Raw genomic sequence first — 17,529 nt, forward strand, 5'->3', positions numbered from 1 at the left:
CCCCTCGCCTTCAGGGAAGGTGTGAGTGGAAAACACTGGCCGGCAGCCTCAAGGGCTGAGAGGACGGGGAGCCGGGGTGCGGGCCGGGGCGCCAGCTTCTCAGGGACACACGCGGCCGCGGACTGTGACAGGCCTGTGCGGGGGCCGGGGCGTGGTGCGCCTGCCTTTCGGGACAGTCGCTGCCCTGGCCCGAGAGACGCTGGAGACAGATGAGCAGGGTGAGGATACTAACTGTACGAACAAGGGCCGGTCTCCCGAACTCGCTCTGCTGAGAAATGTAAAAACGAGAGAGAACACACGCACCACATCCCTTAGGACACGTCCAGCTCTTTTAATACAGCGGTGCCACCACATCGCCACTTCCAGCCTCACTCACACGCTGACTCCTGCACGTACGCAATCCCGGCCAGCCGGCTGGGGGCCGCCCCGCGCCCTGCGCCCAGTTGCAGCCGGACGGGCCCCTCCCCGGGAGAGGTTGGCTTTCCCGGCAGGCGGCCTTCATGGGCCAGCAGCCACTCCTTCGTGGCCAGTCCTCCAGAGTAGTTGCCCACGGCTCCGCTGCTGCAGACCACTCGGTGGCACGGGATGAGGATGGGCACCTGGAAAACAGTGAGCCAGCCGCCATCAGTCAGGGCGCCGGGCCAGCGAGGTCTCTTGGCATCATGAGCAAGGCCCCTGACCACCACTGACCTAGAGGGGCTCAGCCACGTGTAGGCCCCCAGTTGGCCGTCCCAGCCCTGCACATCCCTTGGTCTCTGAGGGTCTCGGTCTGGCCCAAGGAGTGACACAATGCGCCAAGGAAATGTACGGCATATTCCAGAGAATCCCCTTATACCAGGATCTGGGAGAAAACTGCCTTTGGTAAGAAATTGATAATGGATGCTTACCAAGTTCAAAATTACATTTCCAAGTTATGGGATGGGATGCAAAATTGTCAAACATCTCGAGAAGTGACAGGAACCTCAGGGAAGACCGCACTCAAACAAGGCATTGGCAAACGGGCTGCCGGCTGCTACGGTCCCCATGTTTTTGTAAATAAAGTTTTGTTGGAACACAGCCACATTATCTGTGGCTGCTTTGAGAGTCTAAACTATTTACCATCAGGCCCTTTATGGGAAAGGTTTGCTGACCCTGCTTCATGGGATGTCAGTCCCGGGATACCTCCTGGCAAGTCTGAGAAGCTCCTGTCCTCACCTGTTCTCACCTGAGTGGCCACTGCTGCGGCCACCCCACCTCTGGATACCACTCACCCCCCACAATCCCTCAGGACTCCAGACCCAGGGCCACCCTCGCCCTCACCGCTCCACCCACCTCAAATAGCCTCTCATCTCTGGAGATAAATCAGGTGGTTAGGTGCTCGCCTTGGCCAACAGAATGCCTTCACTAAAAGCAAGGTCACCTTACAAAGAAAACAAACCCAAACACAATCCTACAAAGAGAAGCCAACTGATGGTTAAAAGAACCTACTGCTGGGACCAGGGGCAGCCGTGCGTCACCAGGAAAGAGATGCAGGCGGGGCCCTGTGCACCTCAGGCCTCCACCAAACCCCACCAATCCAACTTGCTGGCAGCTCAGCAAGTTGCTGTCCAGGGGAAGCACGGGCCGGCCCGAAGCCCCAAAGGGGGAGGGCCCAAACTGCAGGCAGGTCTCCTTAGCGGACACTGAATGCCCCAAGGACAATAGGACCCTCCCCCAGTGCCCAGCAAGTTATTCTGCCCTTGCCTGGAGCCGCCACAGTGCAGACCTGTGGGTGTCTCATACTCCACATCTAAGACTGGATGCCCGGGCTTGCAGGTGCTGGATTCCAGTGGGGGTCATGGTCACATGGGTGGGACATGATTCCCACAGCCACACACAGGCCAACAATCCCACCTAACACACTCCTGGGAGCCAAGCCTGCCAGGGGAGGAGACCTCTGTTCTCTCCAGAAGTGGGAGGCTCCTTTTCAGCAGCGGCCCCCAGGGGAATGCCTCGGTCCTCCTCCCATGGCCTGGGCTCTACAGACAGGCTCTCCAAGGATACCCATTGGCAGACCCGCTCAGTGTCTGTTCTCAGGATGGAGTCCACTGTGGAGAGCGGGCACCGTGAGCCTTGCCCTTGCTTTTGATTTCCGCATGGCAGGACACCTACTGTCAGGAGGGACATGCCTGGCCTTGTCCACCCCCCATGGGGAGGAAGACGCACTGATCAGCCATCCTGGGAGGAAGAGATGAGAATGTCCAGCTAGGCACCCTGTGAGGTCCTGCAGGGGGGACCTGTCTGCCCCACAGCACAGATGTAGTCAGCAGGCTGGTACCAGCACAGGGGGGTCTAATTCCAGGCCAATGCCTGGGAAGCCCACCAGGGCCATATTACCTCTAGTTTAGCCTTTCTCCTACTAAAGCTAATGCCCGGATGTCCTTTAGCCATTTCTTACCTGGCCCAGAACACGGGAGGAAAGGAGAGGGATGAAAGGTACAGAGGGAACAAGTATGTCTCAGGTGGCGGGGCTCCCTCCGCGGGCAGCACCGCACAGCAGGGACGGCCCCGCGCCTGGGCCACCAAGCAGAAGGGTGCACGTGCTGTTCCCACTGCAGGGGCTCTGGCAGATGAATGGTCATTTTGCTTAAAGATCCCAACAAGCAGTTACTTGGAACCTGAGGCACTTCCCGAGGATGGAAGGTACAGCGGGTTCTCAGCAGAGTTCAAGCCTCTGAGGAAAGGGTCTGCCCAGGAGTCCCGGGGAAATCAGCCTTCATTCCTAAGTGGCTCCATCTTGACTGGGCTGAAGGAGCACAGGGGGTCAGTCACTGAAGGCTCAGCATCATGCAGAGCCCAGCTCCACAAGAACGGAACGGCCAGTGAGCACAACTGCAGGAGCAGGCCCAGCTCCGGAGACTGAGCTGGGGCAGGAAGAAGGGCACAGCTGCTCAGCAGACCCCACCCTGGGAAACAGCACTTACCAGGGACTACTTGTTGCCCGGCCCCCGTCCTGCCCCTCTGGGTGCACTCACATAAGGCTGCCGTGCCCCCAGGGTCCTGTGAAGAAAACGGCCACTCCTGCAGGGGCTCAGAGGCGAGGGCTTCTCGGTCTCCCTCGACTGGGTCCGCAGCTCAACAGAAAGAAGATCTGCATCACCTACCCCCAAGACTCACCAAAGACACGCTGTTTTCGTTACTAGAAACGGGGAACACAGCTTCTGTTTGTGTTAATTTTGTGGCAGATTCAGACTACTAAAATAACGAAAGCTGCCAAAATTTATTGGAGCCCTAAGGACATTTCAAAGGATCCGTACCCTCTTATACCCTCTCCTTTAATGCCCCATGCTGCATAAAATGTAATTTTTATCAATAACCAAGCAGCTCATAATATCACAGCTGCATTGAAATCTTCATGCTGTGAAATCTAATTCATCCAATACGTGAATCCATCACTTACACAGACCCTTTCTCAAATGCTATAAAACTTCCAAACCCATAGATTTGTCTCCAACAAAAATAACACGAAGGGGCCTTTCAATCAATAACGGAATCCCTCTGATTCTGGAGCTGGCTGAATATTTTTTTCCAACTTCGCCTTTGTTCTTGTGGTAGTAGCCCACAAGGGAAAGAGCTTGTTTTCACTCGCGGCCTCATCAATACCTAAATCCTGGTGAGCAAGTGACACGGAGAAGCTGTAATCAATAGTTCCCTGTGCGTTTTTTTCTTCTGGTCAAATGGTTCAGCCCCACTGACAGCCCTGACACTTAGAACATGATGCTAAATCTTTATCAACAGCCATCTGGGTGACTGGCAGAACAAGACTCGGGGGGTCATTAACGCTCATGGCAATCTGTGAATAAACTAACTCCTCAGGAATGCGTTTGTTTAGAAAAAAAGTGGGGAAACTCTCTGTGCAATGTATCGATTGCCTTTGAACTGCATTTAGCACATTCCGTCTGAGGAGGAGGGAAGGGTGCTTTTGTGGGGGGCGCCCATGAGGCATCTTCCTTCTGATCTACCAGGAAACGGACCCTCCTCCGTGGTGGGTGGGAGCGCACACCTTCCGGAAGGCTGCCCAACTGGCTCACCTGGGCGCTATAGCTAGTTCTTTGTGGAAAAGTTGGAAAAATCATGTGCTGAGGACGGGACCAGACCCCCACACAGCGACAGCCAACCCTTCCTCTGGTGGGGAAGAGAACCCCATGCCCACGGCAAATGCTGTAATGCGAAGCAGCACGTGCTCGTGTTCATTGCAAGCCACCTAAGGAATTAATGCACAACCAGCTTCGTGGTGCTTTGCCACATTCCAAACTCATTTTTCACTCTCCTTCCTGAAATGCACAATTGCTCTATTCAGCCCGAACAGAGAGAGATTATCCACGAGTGCGTCTCCACGATGCTTGGTCGGCGCTGGAGCGCGGCGGTGGGCTGTGCGGCCGAGCCTCCTGTTGCCAGCACCAAGGAAAGGGGGCACCCATGTGGGACGGCCACGTCAGTTGTGTTCCAGGCCCTGGCCAGGGCCCCTTTCTCCCCCAGATTCCTGGGTTGCCTCTTGGATGCTCCGTGGTCCATACCAAGGAGGTGTTGAATCAACTTTAAGGGAGCCCTTGGGGGCCTGCGGGGCTCCCTGGGAGGCCGAGCTGAAGCTCGGGAGGCACCTGCAGCTACCAGGGCCTCTGCCACCACCTCAGGCCGGGGGTCCGGACAAGTCCTGTGCAGCGCCCAGCGACAGAGACCCCCGGACGGGCCCCAAGGGCTCGCCTCCAGCCTGGTGGCTGTGGGCACAGGAGGGCGCCGGGAAGCGGGGCCGGGAGCCTGCCTGGTCCTCCCGCCTGGTGTCCTCACAGCCCTTCTCCACTTGGGCACGAGACAGGGACGTCAATATGTGGACTTTACGGACATTAGAGTTTTAAGCCCTGTGAGATCCGATTTTATAAATTTCCGTGACTGGGGCCATATTTGAACAGAGACATTCATAGAGATTAATAGCAGGAGGAGAGAGTCGTGCTGGTTGCCGAACAATAAATGCTTCTGAATATTGCCACGAGCGTGATCGCTGAACAGTGACGGCGTCTCCGCAGCAGAGAGTGAGGAACTGCTGTCAGCATGCGAGGCAGGGGACGGGCCACCGCCGTCCGTGCGCCCCCGGCAGCGCATGTTTGCAGAGTGCCAGACAGGAGGAAGGTGTGCACCCGTGGGGGGCAGGGGGCACCGGCGGGACCCGAATCTCACCTCCGGGAGCGAACAGAGTGACCCACTCTCCACAAAGGGCATGAGGAGTAGACACTTGGCCTGAAGGAGGGACGAAGATCTGGGACCGAGGGAGAATTTGCCCCAGACATGGCGATTGCGGGACGCAGATGGCCAGGCCGAACCCCGTCAGCCACGAGCGTGCTTCTCACAGGCGTGACATGCAGCCACGTCCCGCAGCGTCCCAGCTTTCATTCTATCAGGCGAAGGTGCTCAACACCTGGGAGAAGATGGGGGCCCTCCCAAGGAACGCAGCGGTTCACACCTCAGCGGGAAACGTAAAAAAATCACTCTAGAATCTGATTCAGAATCACGCCGTATGCACGGCAAGCCCTGTGCCCTTAGTGTGTGGAGGGGACTACTTGGAGGACATGGCGGGCCACACTGTGCTGAAAACACAACCACTGCGAAACAGAACAGTGGCCGGGCTCACGAGCCACCGTCACCTAGGACTCGGGGCGCAGAGAGGCATGGGGTGGGCAGGACCGGTTGTCCGCATCACACACTGCTCCCGACCATCTGGGATATCGATACGGCAGAGAACTCTCCAGATTAGACAGATAAGACAGTGCGATCCACTACGAACCTGCCGGGGTCGCTTCTTAGACAAAAACAAGGCAGTCTTGTAAACGCTGGGGCTCTGCCCTCAGGCAGCTGGGACCAAGCAGCGTCTGGCCAGGGGGCACGATCGCTGCCTCTCCCCAGTGAACAGGGATGAAAACATACAGCAAAGCTACAGCAATTTTCAAAAAAGTGAGGTCTATCTGATCTAGTAATTTCCTATCCCAGGATGTGATGGTCCTATTTCCTCCTCCTGACAGGATGGCAGGCTTCTATCACATCAGAGACTCTCCCACGGCTCCAGGGGAAATTGTTACTGAGGCTCTATCAGGCCCCGGCTGGGCACTGGCGGGCCTAACGACAAAAGGAATATTCTGGGTCTCACTCGGTTGTGCAGGGTCCCCCAGTGAACCTGGCTGCTCTGTGGACGGGGGCACCATGCCATGGCCTCTTCCCCCACTCACGTGGACGTGCTTTCTGAGAAAGGACGGCCTGCCGTCCAGGCGTAGGTGTGTCCTCTGTCCTCCTGGGGACAACAGGCGTGCGGCCACCCCACACAGGCCCATCCTCTGGAGAGTCAGGCTTTGCCTTGAGTGAATCTCCCTTTCAGCAAAATCCGACCACAGATGCACAGGAGGAACGAGGACACAAAAGGGCTTGGAGATCGGGCCACCCCCGGGGGAAGACATGCCCAAATGTGGTGAATCACCCCTGTTCCCAAGGTGCAGGCCCTGGTGTCAGACCTCCAGCCTCCCTAAGGGTCAGGCACCCCGGGATGTGTCTTCTAGAGCGACGCTCCACATCGTCAGCCTGTCTGTTTTGTTTCCGGCTGCAGGCCTGGCCCCTAGACGAGCGTCTGGCACCTGCGAGGCAGCCCACACACCCAGTTACTGGACGAATGAACATCCACTCGACACTTCCTCCAGGCTTTGTCCTCCTTGGTACTGCCTCCGACAAGGGGCTCCTGTGGTTCCAACATGCGTGGCGGGGGGGTGCTTTTGTGCGAAAACTTCCTGATCACCCTCACCAAAGATGGGGGGCAGGGGCACAGACCTACTAGTGCCCCCATGCCTCTTTGGTTGGGGGGGCCATCACAAGCCCTTCCTCTCCTCCCCACCCAGCGTGGCTCTGGCTGCCTGGGGGACAAGCTCACCTCACGCGGCCCCTGAACGCAGGGCCAAGGCCCACCCACCGCTGTGGCCAAGCTGACATCATGCTGACGGCAACTTACGGGATTGCTCCTCATCGCTCCACCCACTGCCCGCGCTGCTCTGGGGTTGCCTGCCAGGGCTGCGAGTTGCTGGTAAGAAACCGTGTCTCCAAATTTCACAGCCTCCAGCAGCTTCCACAACACCTGTGCGGTGAATGAATCTGAAAGGCAGAACACAGAAGGACGTTATGTGGACAAAGGGCTCCCACAGGTCTGATGTAAAGAGCTGCCAGTCCCGAAACAGAAAACACACCACATAAACAGAGGTGTTACCCTCGATTAAAGCACGGCCTTCACGCACGGTCCCATCGGCACGTCCCTGGCACCGCGCGGGCTGGCCCCTTAGCAGGCACCCCACAGCTGTGCACCCAGACCTGCAACTTCCTCCCATCTTCCCCCGGTTCCATGCGGGATCATGCGATGCTCTCTCTTCCAGGACCTGTGTGGGCCAATTCATAAGCAGCTCAATTACTAAGCACGGAAGGCCCTGCCTGCCTACTGACTTCAGAACCTTTTACGCCACTGGTTAATGTCCAACTTCAGCTGGGACACAGAAGGGACAAGAAGCCCCGGGTGGGGCTCTGACTCTATGCCAGCTGCCCACATCCAGCAGCGATCAGGCTCAGAATGCCAAACACCACGGTTCACGGGGCTGGCGGTGACCTTGGCTACAGGCATCTGTAATGAACAGGGCAGCAAAAATAAAATAACTTTATTCCCATTTTAATTGACTAACCACATCAAATTGCATTTGCTCTTCATCCCGCTGCAAGAATGAACAGGTGAATGCACGAGGACGTTCTCTCCCTCAGCCTCCAGGTCTTAGAGCAGCTTCCCAGGCTGTGAAGGAGGCTGGTGTGGATCGATACCTATTGTCTTTCCAACGGGAACACAGGGTCCAGGAGCACTGGACAGGGAGCGGCATCCCCCACGGTGGGGGCACCTGAGCTCTCGGGGGGCGGGAGTTCTCGGTGGCGACAACAAAGGGAAGGCTTCCACGAGCAGTGGCGGTTGCCGGAGTGCGTCCGTAATGGCACTAATTACACTCGGTGCCAAGCCGGCAAAGTGCGATTTTGTTCTTAAAGGAAACACACCCTTACATGCGTGTTAAATAATAAAAATCACTTCTTAACTGAACGGAATGATAATCACTTCACTGGAAAAAAAAAATCTGTTTAGTCTTTATTATAACATTAAGCAAATTAAACATCAGCATAATCCAGGTGATACTAGAACAGGGTCATCAAAGAAATTAACTTTGTTGTTCATTAATTTACATGGATTAGTAGAGGGCAAAAAGATAGCAAATGTGCTCTAGTTTTTTATGATATAATTTCAAACTGTACACCATTTGTGGCAGGAGGGTGACTTTGGGGTTAATCAGACTGATTTGTCCTTTTAATTGCTTTCTATTCAAAGAAAATTCATTAGATAATGTTCTCTTCAAAATTCATGAATCAATTTAACTGAAGAAACCACATTAACAGCTTTGGGTTCATTAGCACATGCAGTTGTGTTACTGGCTGATGGCTTGGAGGGTTTCCTTAGGCAAACACGCTGTTTATCGTGATTTCTTCAGAACAGGTTTTTGAAATCAAACTGTTCATCATTATCATTGTTGCTGTTGTTATGCCTTACTTAAAAACAAACAAACACACACACACACACACACACACACACACACACACACACACACACAAAACAAAAAGAAGAAAAAAAGAGAAGGCTGGCCAGAGGCCTGGTGATGACGTGGGGAGGAAGCGATTTTGGGGCGACGTTCTTAGACAAGCAGGCGGGAAGGAGACCATGCCCGAGGCAGAGGCCCGTTGCCTGCCTTCCTGGGAGAGCGCGAAGTCGTGGTGTTTGTTCTCTGGGATGCTGCCAGGATTTCCGGAGAAGAGCCTGGAACTTTACCAGACCTGGAGCACTAGGGTGAGGTGTCTGCGCGAGCTTCCCCGAGGCACAGACGCTCCCGTGCCAGCCCCGACCTGCACCGGGAGCCTGGGCCACGCCACCAGCGCCTCCCTTCCCAGGCATCAACGTGTCGTATAATAAAACATTCGTGTGTCTGTATATGAGCACAGAGTTTATCAAACATTTGCAGCTTCACTGTCAATTTTTCATGGGAAATAATTTCTCACCTTGTACATACCGTGCAACATATTAGGAAACATAGCTTGAAGAACGCAATATTTAGCAATCAAGCACATCGTTTTATAAATGTATCTGAAAACTCAATTTTACCCTGTAGGGAGCAAATGCATTAATTAGTTTGAGCAGCTCTCAGCGACAGTGCCTTTAACCCTAACCTGTGCAAAACCAGAGGATGAAACTGCTCTCCTTTTGAGGAGGGACTGGTACTTTCAGTTGTTAAAGATCATTCTAAAACGTAGCAAAACCTGCTCATAAAAATTAACATACATGGATGTGGAAAATAGATTTCCCGGAGGTTGAGGTGTCCACATAAGTCTGTAGCGCTGGACCAGCATTTCAGATGGCCCAAAGGGCAGCCATCAGATGATGAGGCTTCTCTCTCCCATTTACGGCCCTCCCCAGGGAGTGACCCCAGAGCCGTGTGGAGCGGCCTCTGCCCGCCACATTCACCCTCTCCTCCTCCTCCCCACCCTTTCTCCTGCCTCTCCTGGCTTCCCAGGATGGCCAGCTGGGCCGTGTCATGTGGTGGGGCCAAGGTTGGCCCTGCTGGAGGCCGACTGGCTGCTCAGAGCTCCCTTACCTTAAGGACATAGCCATTTTCATTTCCGTGTGGGTGGCCACTTGCACATGTCCACCACGAACACCCAACCCGACCAAGACTGCTTTCTACATCCTCTCTAGGTGGACGGTAGTTCATCAGCCTCCCAGGGGCTGATGAGGTGGTTTTCCAACACTGGCCATGGAGGACGTCATTCTATGTTGTGGACACTGGGGTTTTATGTGAGCTCTTCTCACGCCACTTGTGGGAGTCGAGATCGGGGAGCCTTCTCTGGTGCACCCGGACTGACTCAGCCAAGTGTGGCTCTGATAAGGGCGCCTAGGCAGATACCAACTCCACACTGTGGCTGGGAGGGACTGACCAGGGGCCAGGGTCTTTCTTCCCCTGGGCCCCTGCATCCTCCGCGGTGACAAACACCGTCGTGAGAGCTCCAGGGACAGACATGTCCCGCACCCCACGGCATACTGCCAAGCTTGAGCACGGCTGGTCAGCGGCAGGGCTGGGCCCAGAGACCAGTTCTCTTTAAAACCAAGGCTGAGACTCAGCCACCTCTTCTCCAGTGAGGGAGAGCACCACGCTTTCGAATTCTTGGGGGCCGAATCATTCTTTCAAGGTGACCTTTGTTGTAGGGTGCAGTTTCTGCCAGAGGGCCGTCTTCCAGCTGCCCCGGGGCTTTGGAGCTTTTCACCACCGGGCTACAGCTAGGTGGCACACACGGGTGCACATGCACAGGTGTGCCTGGCACCCACACAAGGCTGGCTGCCCACCCTGGGCCCTGCCAGCAGAATGTCGCAGTAGCTCTCTTTGGCCTGGGCAGGGCACTGCCTGTTGCAAGGGGCTGTGAAATCGATTTGCCATGTCTCTGTGGGCAGAGAGCAGAGCCCAAGCTCCTGCAAGATTCCCTTGCCATGGCATCCAATGACCTGGTACCCGCGGCACAAACTGTAAGTATCTGATAGGTTTTCAAGTTTCCAAGGGCTTTTCACTTCCAGGACGTGCTTTCTGCTGCCTCTGGCATAGAGGGAGTGCCCACACTGGCCCCTAGAGTGCCAGATAACTGGGGGGTGTGAAGCCAGTTCTCTGACCCAGGGGATTTAGACGAGAGTTTTGATAAGATGCATCCTGAAGCACAAACAGAGCTGACATGACCTGATGCTGCCTGACCATTCGCGAAGCCAGGACCGACAGTCCAGGAATGCGCCTGGGAGGAAGCACAGGGAGATGAAAGGGAACAGGGAGCATGTCCACCCGGTTTTCTGTGGGTGGCCTTTCCAGAATCTGGGGAGAATGCAGAGGGCTGTGGAAAGTAAACAGGAGCAGGAAGACTGGGGAAGAAGACAGGAGTCTGAGGAAACACTGAAGTGACGCACAAGTGTACCATCCCACCTGTGCTCTCCCCAGCCCAGACTTCCTGCGGCCTGAACCCCGAAGGAGCCGCCGGAGCTCTCATCCACCCTGAGGAGGGAGAAGGGTGTCCCGATGCTCAGAGTGGAGGAATCGCCCACTTTCTGGTGGTGGAACTCTGGCACCACAGCCCCCAAGCAATCCTGAGGCTTACGGTCCTTTCTGCTGGGAGGAGCTGGGGCCCCACAGGTGGGCAGGCCCCTACTGCTTTTCTCCTTTGTCTTCTCAGTGCTCGGCTCCATATGGAGGTGCAGTCCCAGGAAGTGTGTCAAATCACGACCGGGGACCAAACAGGATCTCTGAGAGCAAGAAAATAGCAGGGAGACTGTGGACAGGGAGAAGCTTAGGAAAGCACACTGATAAGTTGTTTGTAAATCCCTGGCCTCAGCCCTGACCTGTGCACGTGTGGATCTGACCCTGAACCAAAGACTTGGAGAACTGAGGGAAGGGTCCAGACTGGCCACTGACGGACTCACAGGCCAGCAGACTTAAAAAGGACATGGACATGGAAACCACAACCTGCAGAAGCCTGGTCAGAACTCAGGAGCCAAATCCACACTCCAGGCTGAGTGCCTCCTCAGCAAAAGTAGCAGTGGTCTACACTGGACTCCCACGAGACTCAGCCCATGATAGTCAAAGTGATCAGGGTACAATCCAAAATGACTTCGCAAACAGAGCAAACAAAGAATCAGAAAAACCTCCACTCGTCTTAGGAAAGATAATCAACAAACATCAAGGCCGAGATGACACAGGAGTTAGAACCACCTGACAACATTTTCTCCCTGGTGTTTTGAGGATTAACTGACAAATACAATTGTAAGATATTGAAAGTGCACGATGTGATAATTTCACATACATTGTCTGATAAGGTTAAAGGATCTATAGTAAAAATGCTGCAAGAAGGGAAAATACCCTTGAAACAAATGAGAAGATGCAAAGTTTCAAAGAAATACAAGTTAAGAATCAAATGGAAATTTAGTTCAGAAAAACAAGAAATGAAAAACTGCACGGTCTCAACAGCAGAATGGAGATGCCAGAGGAAAGAGTCAATGAACTGAAGTCAACAGAAGTTATCCGATCAGAAAAACATGTTTTTTTTTTTTTTTAAAGATTTTATTTATTTATTTGAGAGAGAGAGAGAGCACGAGAGGGAAGAGGGTCAGAGGGAGAAGCAGACTCCCCGCTGAGCAGGGAGCCCAATGCGGGACTCGATCCCAGGACTCCAGGATCACGACCTGAGCCGAAGGCAGTCGCCCAACCAACTGAGCCACCCAGGCGCCCCGAGAAAAACATGTTAAAAGCAAACAACAAAAACCCAGAAAGTACCTTGGGGACATGTAGGACAAAGCCAAAGGTTTAATAGTCATGTTATTGGAGTTCTACAAGAAAAGGAACAACAGTATAGTGTACAAAACAATTTGAACCAATTATAGCTAGAACTTTTCCAATTAGGCAAAAGATATACAAGGACAGGTTTAAGAAGCCTAGTAAACCACAAACAGGACACACCCAGAGAAATCTACTCCCAGACATATCCTGATGAAGCTGGTGAAATCCAGAGATAAAAAAAAAATCTCAAAACCAACCAGAGAAAAATGATGTGTTATTTATAGAGGAACACGGATTTGAATAACTGTAGAATTCTCATCAGAACCACGGAGGTCAGAAGGAGGTAAAACAGCAATTCTAAAGTGCTGAAAGAAACTCAGAATTCTATATCCAGTTAAAAAAAAAAAAAACACAAAAAACTCTTCATGGGGCGCCTGGGTGCCTCGGTCAGTTAAGCATCTGCCTTCAGCTCAGGTCATGATCCTGGAGTCTTGGGATTGAGTCCTGCATTGGGCTCCCTGCTTGGAGGGGAGCCTGCTTCTCTCCCTCTGCCCCTCCCCCTGCTTGTGCTCTCTTGCATTCCCTCAAATAAAAAAATGAAATCTTAAAAAACAACACCAAAATTTGGAAGGGAAATTGTTTAAAAAAAAAAAACACCAAAAATTCTTCAGAAATAAGGCTAAAATAAAGACATGTTCAGATAGAAACAAAGATCACGCACTGCCAGCAGACAGGAGCTAGAATTGCTGAAGGAAGCTCTTCAGCAAGAAGGGACGTGAGACTGGAGGGGGCAGTAGTAAAGGCAGAACAAAAGCAATGGTAACTTTCTGGCTAAATATCACACACTGTTCTTCTGTTGAGTTCTTTAAAATATATTTGATGATTGAAAGTAAAATCATTAACATTATAAGATTTTCAATGTATATAAGTGCAAAACGTAAGACACTGTAACAAAAAACAAGAGAGCCCAAGGATCTGTATGCGGTAAGGTGGTCAATACAAATTCCATTTAGACTGTGAAAGGTAAGTATATAAGTATTGTAATCCCTATAGACAGATAATAGAGTCAAAAACCTAACAGATAAACTAAAATGCTAAAAAAAAAAAAAAAAAAGTTAAAGCCCCAAAGAAGGGAAGGGGAAAGAGAAATGAAAAACAAGACAGAAAACAATTATGTAATAATAATATAAAAGGTAAGAAAACAAATGAAATAAATGTTACATTTGGATAGAAATTCTATCATATTCCTAATTACGTTAAATGTAAATGGTCTTTCTTTACCAATAAGGTAACAGTGCGCCAGATGGATTGAAAAAATTAACCCAAGTATGTGCTGCCTATAAGAAATTCACTTCAAAGAATAGATACAGATGGCTTAAAACTAAAAGGATGGAAAAAATATACTATGTAAATAGTAATCTAAGAAAAGTAATTATCAAAGAAGATTTAAGAGCACAAACAATTTCTAGGGGTAAATTAGTTTTTTACCACAATTACATAGTGACAAAAGGGATAGCTCACAAAGATGACATGGCAACCCAAAACATTTATGCACCTAATAAGAGAATTTCAAATACATGAAGCAAAAACTGACCAAAGTGAAAGGAGAATCTGACCAACCCACAATCATATGTGGAGATTTCACTTCTCTCTCAGTAACTAACAGAAGTAGTTGACAGAAAATCAAGGATACAGAAATGTAAAGCACCATCAACCAACTGGTTTCAACTGACATTTACACAACACTCTACCCAATAACAACAGAGTATATATTCTTTTCAAATGCACACAAAAAACTGACCAAGATATACCATATTCTGGGTCATAAAACAAACTTTAACAAATTTAAAATAATTGAATTCATTCAAGTCATAGTATCTGATCAGAATGGAATTAGACTAGTTATTAAGAACAGAAAGATAACTGGAAACCTCGAAATGTTTGGACAGAAAATAAGGCACTTTTGTTTACTTATTTATTTTTAAAGATTTTTTTATTTGAGAGAGAGAGAGAGTGAGAGAATATGTGCATTCACAGAGGGGAAGCGCAGAGAGAGAATCTCAAGCAGACTCCCCGATGAGCCTTGAGCCCAATGCAGGGCTCAATCTCATGACCCTGAGCCAGAATCAAGAGTTGGACGTTTAACCCACTGTGCCACCCACATGCCCTAATAATAAGGCACTTTTAAATAACCCATGGGTTATTTAATTAAAAAAAAAAACCAACACAATACATTGAATTGAATGAAACTGAAAATGCAGCATATCACAATTCATAGGATACAGCTGAAGCAACAGACGGAACTATATAACATTAAATGCATATTTATTTTTTTATTCTTTTAAAGATTTATTTATTTATTTGAGGGAGAGAGGGAGAGCACACATGTGTGCGCACAAGCGGGAGGGACAGAGGGAGAGGGAGAGAGAATCTCAAGCAGACTCGTGCTGAGCACGGAGTCAAAGGTAGGGCTCGATCCCAGGACCCTGAGATCATGACCTGAACCAAAACCAAGAGTCGGAAGCTTAACCGACTGTGCCACCCAAATACCCCTTATGTATATATATATATAGGTCTCAGATTAATAATCTAAGCTTCCAATTTAAACAAAAGCAAAACAACAAACAAACAAAAAACCAAACACCCAAGGAAGGACATAAAGGAAATAGAAAACAATGAAATTGAAATGAGAAAAATGATAGAGTAAAATACATGAAACCAAAACTGGTTTCTTTGAAAACATCAATAAAATTGATAAACCTTTAGCAAGTGATATAAAAAGAGAAGAAACACGTTATCAAAATTAGACCTAAAAGAGCAGATGCCACGACTGATTTCACAGACATTAACTGGAGAATGAAGTATTCCTACAAATACCTCTATGCACAATATTCAACAGCACAGATAAAATAGACCAATGTATCAACACCTACAAACTACCAAATCACATCCAAGATGATGCAGATAACTGGAACAGTCCTGTAAGTATCAAAGAACTTGAACTCAAGAGTTTAAAATCTTCTGAAATCACTAGGGCCAGATAATTTCACCAGTAAATTCTATCAAACACTTAAAGAAGAAATACATCAACTCAGGATAATCTTTTATAGAAAACAGAAGAGAAGGGAATACTTCCTAAGCCATTTCATGAGAATGGAAAGCCAGAAAACCTGAAAAAGTCAAAATCCAGAAAAGTACAGATTAATATTTCTCATTAACATATATGCAAAAATTCTCAACAAAGTACTGGCAAATCAAATTCAGCAATATATAAAAAGAATTAGACAGCAACATTAAATGGAGTTTGAGAAATGTAAAGCTGATTCAATATTTGAAAAATGAGCCTATATATCAAGCTATAGTAATCAAGACAGGTTGTATTAACAAAAGAATAGATACATAAATTAATGGGACAGAATAGAAACAGATCCACCCAAATACAGAAGCAAAGGCAATTCAATGGAAAAATGACACTATTTCCAACAAATGGTTCTGGAACAATTGGACAGCCATATGCAAAAAAAAAAAAAAAAAAAAAAAGAAAAGAATCTAGATACAGACCAGGCATCTTTCACAAAAACTAAAAATGGATCATAGGCTTAAATCTAAAAGGCAAAATGATAAAACTTTCAGAAGATAATACAGTAGAAAAATCTAGGTGATTATGGGTTTTGGGGTAAAGTTTTTAGACACAGTATGATCCATGAAAGAAAAATAGCTGGACCTTATTAAAATTATTTTCTGCTCTGTGAAAAGTGCTGTTAGATATTGAGAAGAAAAGCCACAGGTTGAAAGAACATATTTGCAAAACACATATTTGATAAAGGACTTGTAACCAAACTATACAAAGAATTCTTAAGAACTCAACAATAAGAAAATAAACAACCCAATTATAAAATGGCAAAAGAATATCTCACCAAAGAAGATATACAGATACAAATAAACATATGAAGAGATTTTTAAAAGTATTGGTCATCAGGGAATATAAATTAAAACAATGAGATATAATTATACACCTATTAGGATGGCCTCACAAACAAAATTGGGGAATTTTGACAGTACTGATTGCTGATGAGGATGTGAAGTGAAGTGACAGGGATACTCATTCACTGCTGATGAAAATGCAAAATGGTGCAGCCACTTTGGAGAAAATTTGGCAGTTTCTTACAAAGCTAAACAGAAGCTTATGAGATGAACCAGTAACTGCACTCCTGAATATCTACCAACTTATCTGCAAACCTATGACCACACAAAAACCTGCGTATGAATGTTTACAGCAGCTTTATTGACTTATTGGTAAAAACTGGAAGCAACTAAGATGTCCCGAGTAAACTGGGTAAATGGGTAAACTATGGAATATCCATACAACAGAATATTTTCCAGTCATACAAAGAGTGAACTATCAAGCCCCCAAATGACATGGAGTTATCTTAATGTATATCGCTAAGTGAAGGAAACAAGTCTGAAAAAGCTACATACTGTACGACTATGTGACATTTTGGGAAAGGAAAAGCAACAGACACAGGAAAACCCTTATATGCAATATGTGCAAATTAACAACAACACACAAAAAAGCAATTGGAGGATCCCAGGAATGAGTGCAGACTGTGACAAGAGAATCTAAGTGTATTACAACTTATGAACATAAGAACAACCCCACTAAAGTTGGTGGGAGGGAAAGTGGTGACCCAAGTAAGTATGGAAATGAGTAGAGTCTGTAAGACTAAAGGCAAAAAGAATTTCATATACACACTCTACTTGATAAAGTTGTTTCCCATGGGGGTACAAGATTTTCATACTGCTATATGGTATACTGGACTCTGGGGGAAAGGGGGAAAGTTTTTAGACACAGTATGATCCATGAAAGAAAAATAGCTGGACCTTATTAAAATTATTTTAATTATAATTAAACAATTATAAACAATAAACAATACAATTAACTAAATGGCTGGCAGAAGGTGGGAGCCTGTTTTTTCTCAATTTCTTTTCTGAAAATCTAAAACTGCTCTAAAAATGAAGTATATTAAAAACTAATATGATCCATTATATCAACAGCCTAATGAAGAAAAACAGTACTTTTATCAATTGAGGCAAAAATAAA

General features: G+C 48.6%; 1 protein-coding gene across 1 annotated transcript in view; it reads right to left on the reverse strand.

Annotated features, from left to right (window-relative positions):
• Window positions 1-313: 313 nt before the first annotated feature.
• MGMT (O-6-methylguanine-DNA methyltransferase) overlaps window positions 314-17,529 on the reverse strand; it is a 299,257-nt gene continuing 282,041 nt past the window's right edge. Inside the window, 3 exon segments of the mRNA XM_025880104.2 lie at window positions 314-465; window positions 468-599; window positions 7,004-7,143. Of these exon segments, the coding sequence (XP_025735889.2) occupies window positions 373-465; window positions 468-599; window positions 7,004-7,143 (365 nt within the window). The 3' untranslated portion in view covers window positions 314-372.

This window comes from Callorhinus ursinus, unplaced genomic scaffold, assembly GCF_003265705.2.
Source record: "Callorhinus ursinus isolate GAN/ISIS: 27379988/994484 unplaced genomic scaffold, GSC_fseal_2.0 scaffold58, whole genome shotgun sequence".
Classification (NCBI taxonomy): Eukaryota; Metazoa; Chordata; class Mammalia; order Carnivora; family Otariidae; genus Callorhinus; species Callorhinus ursinus.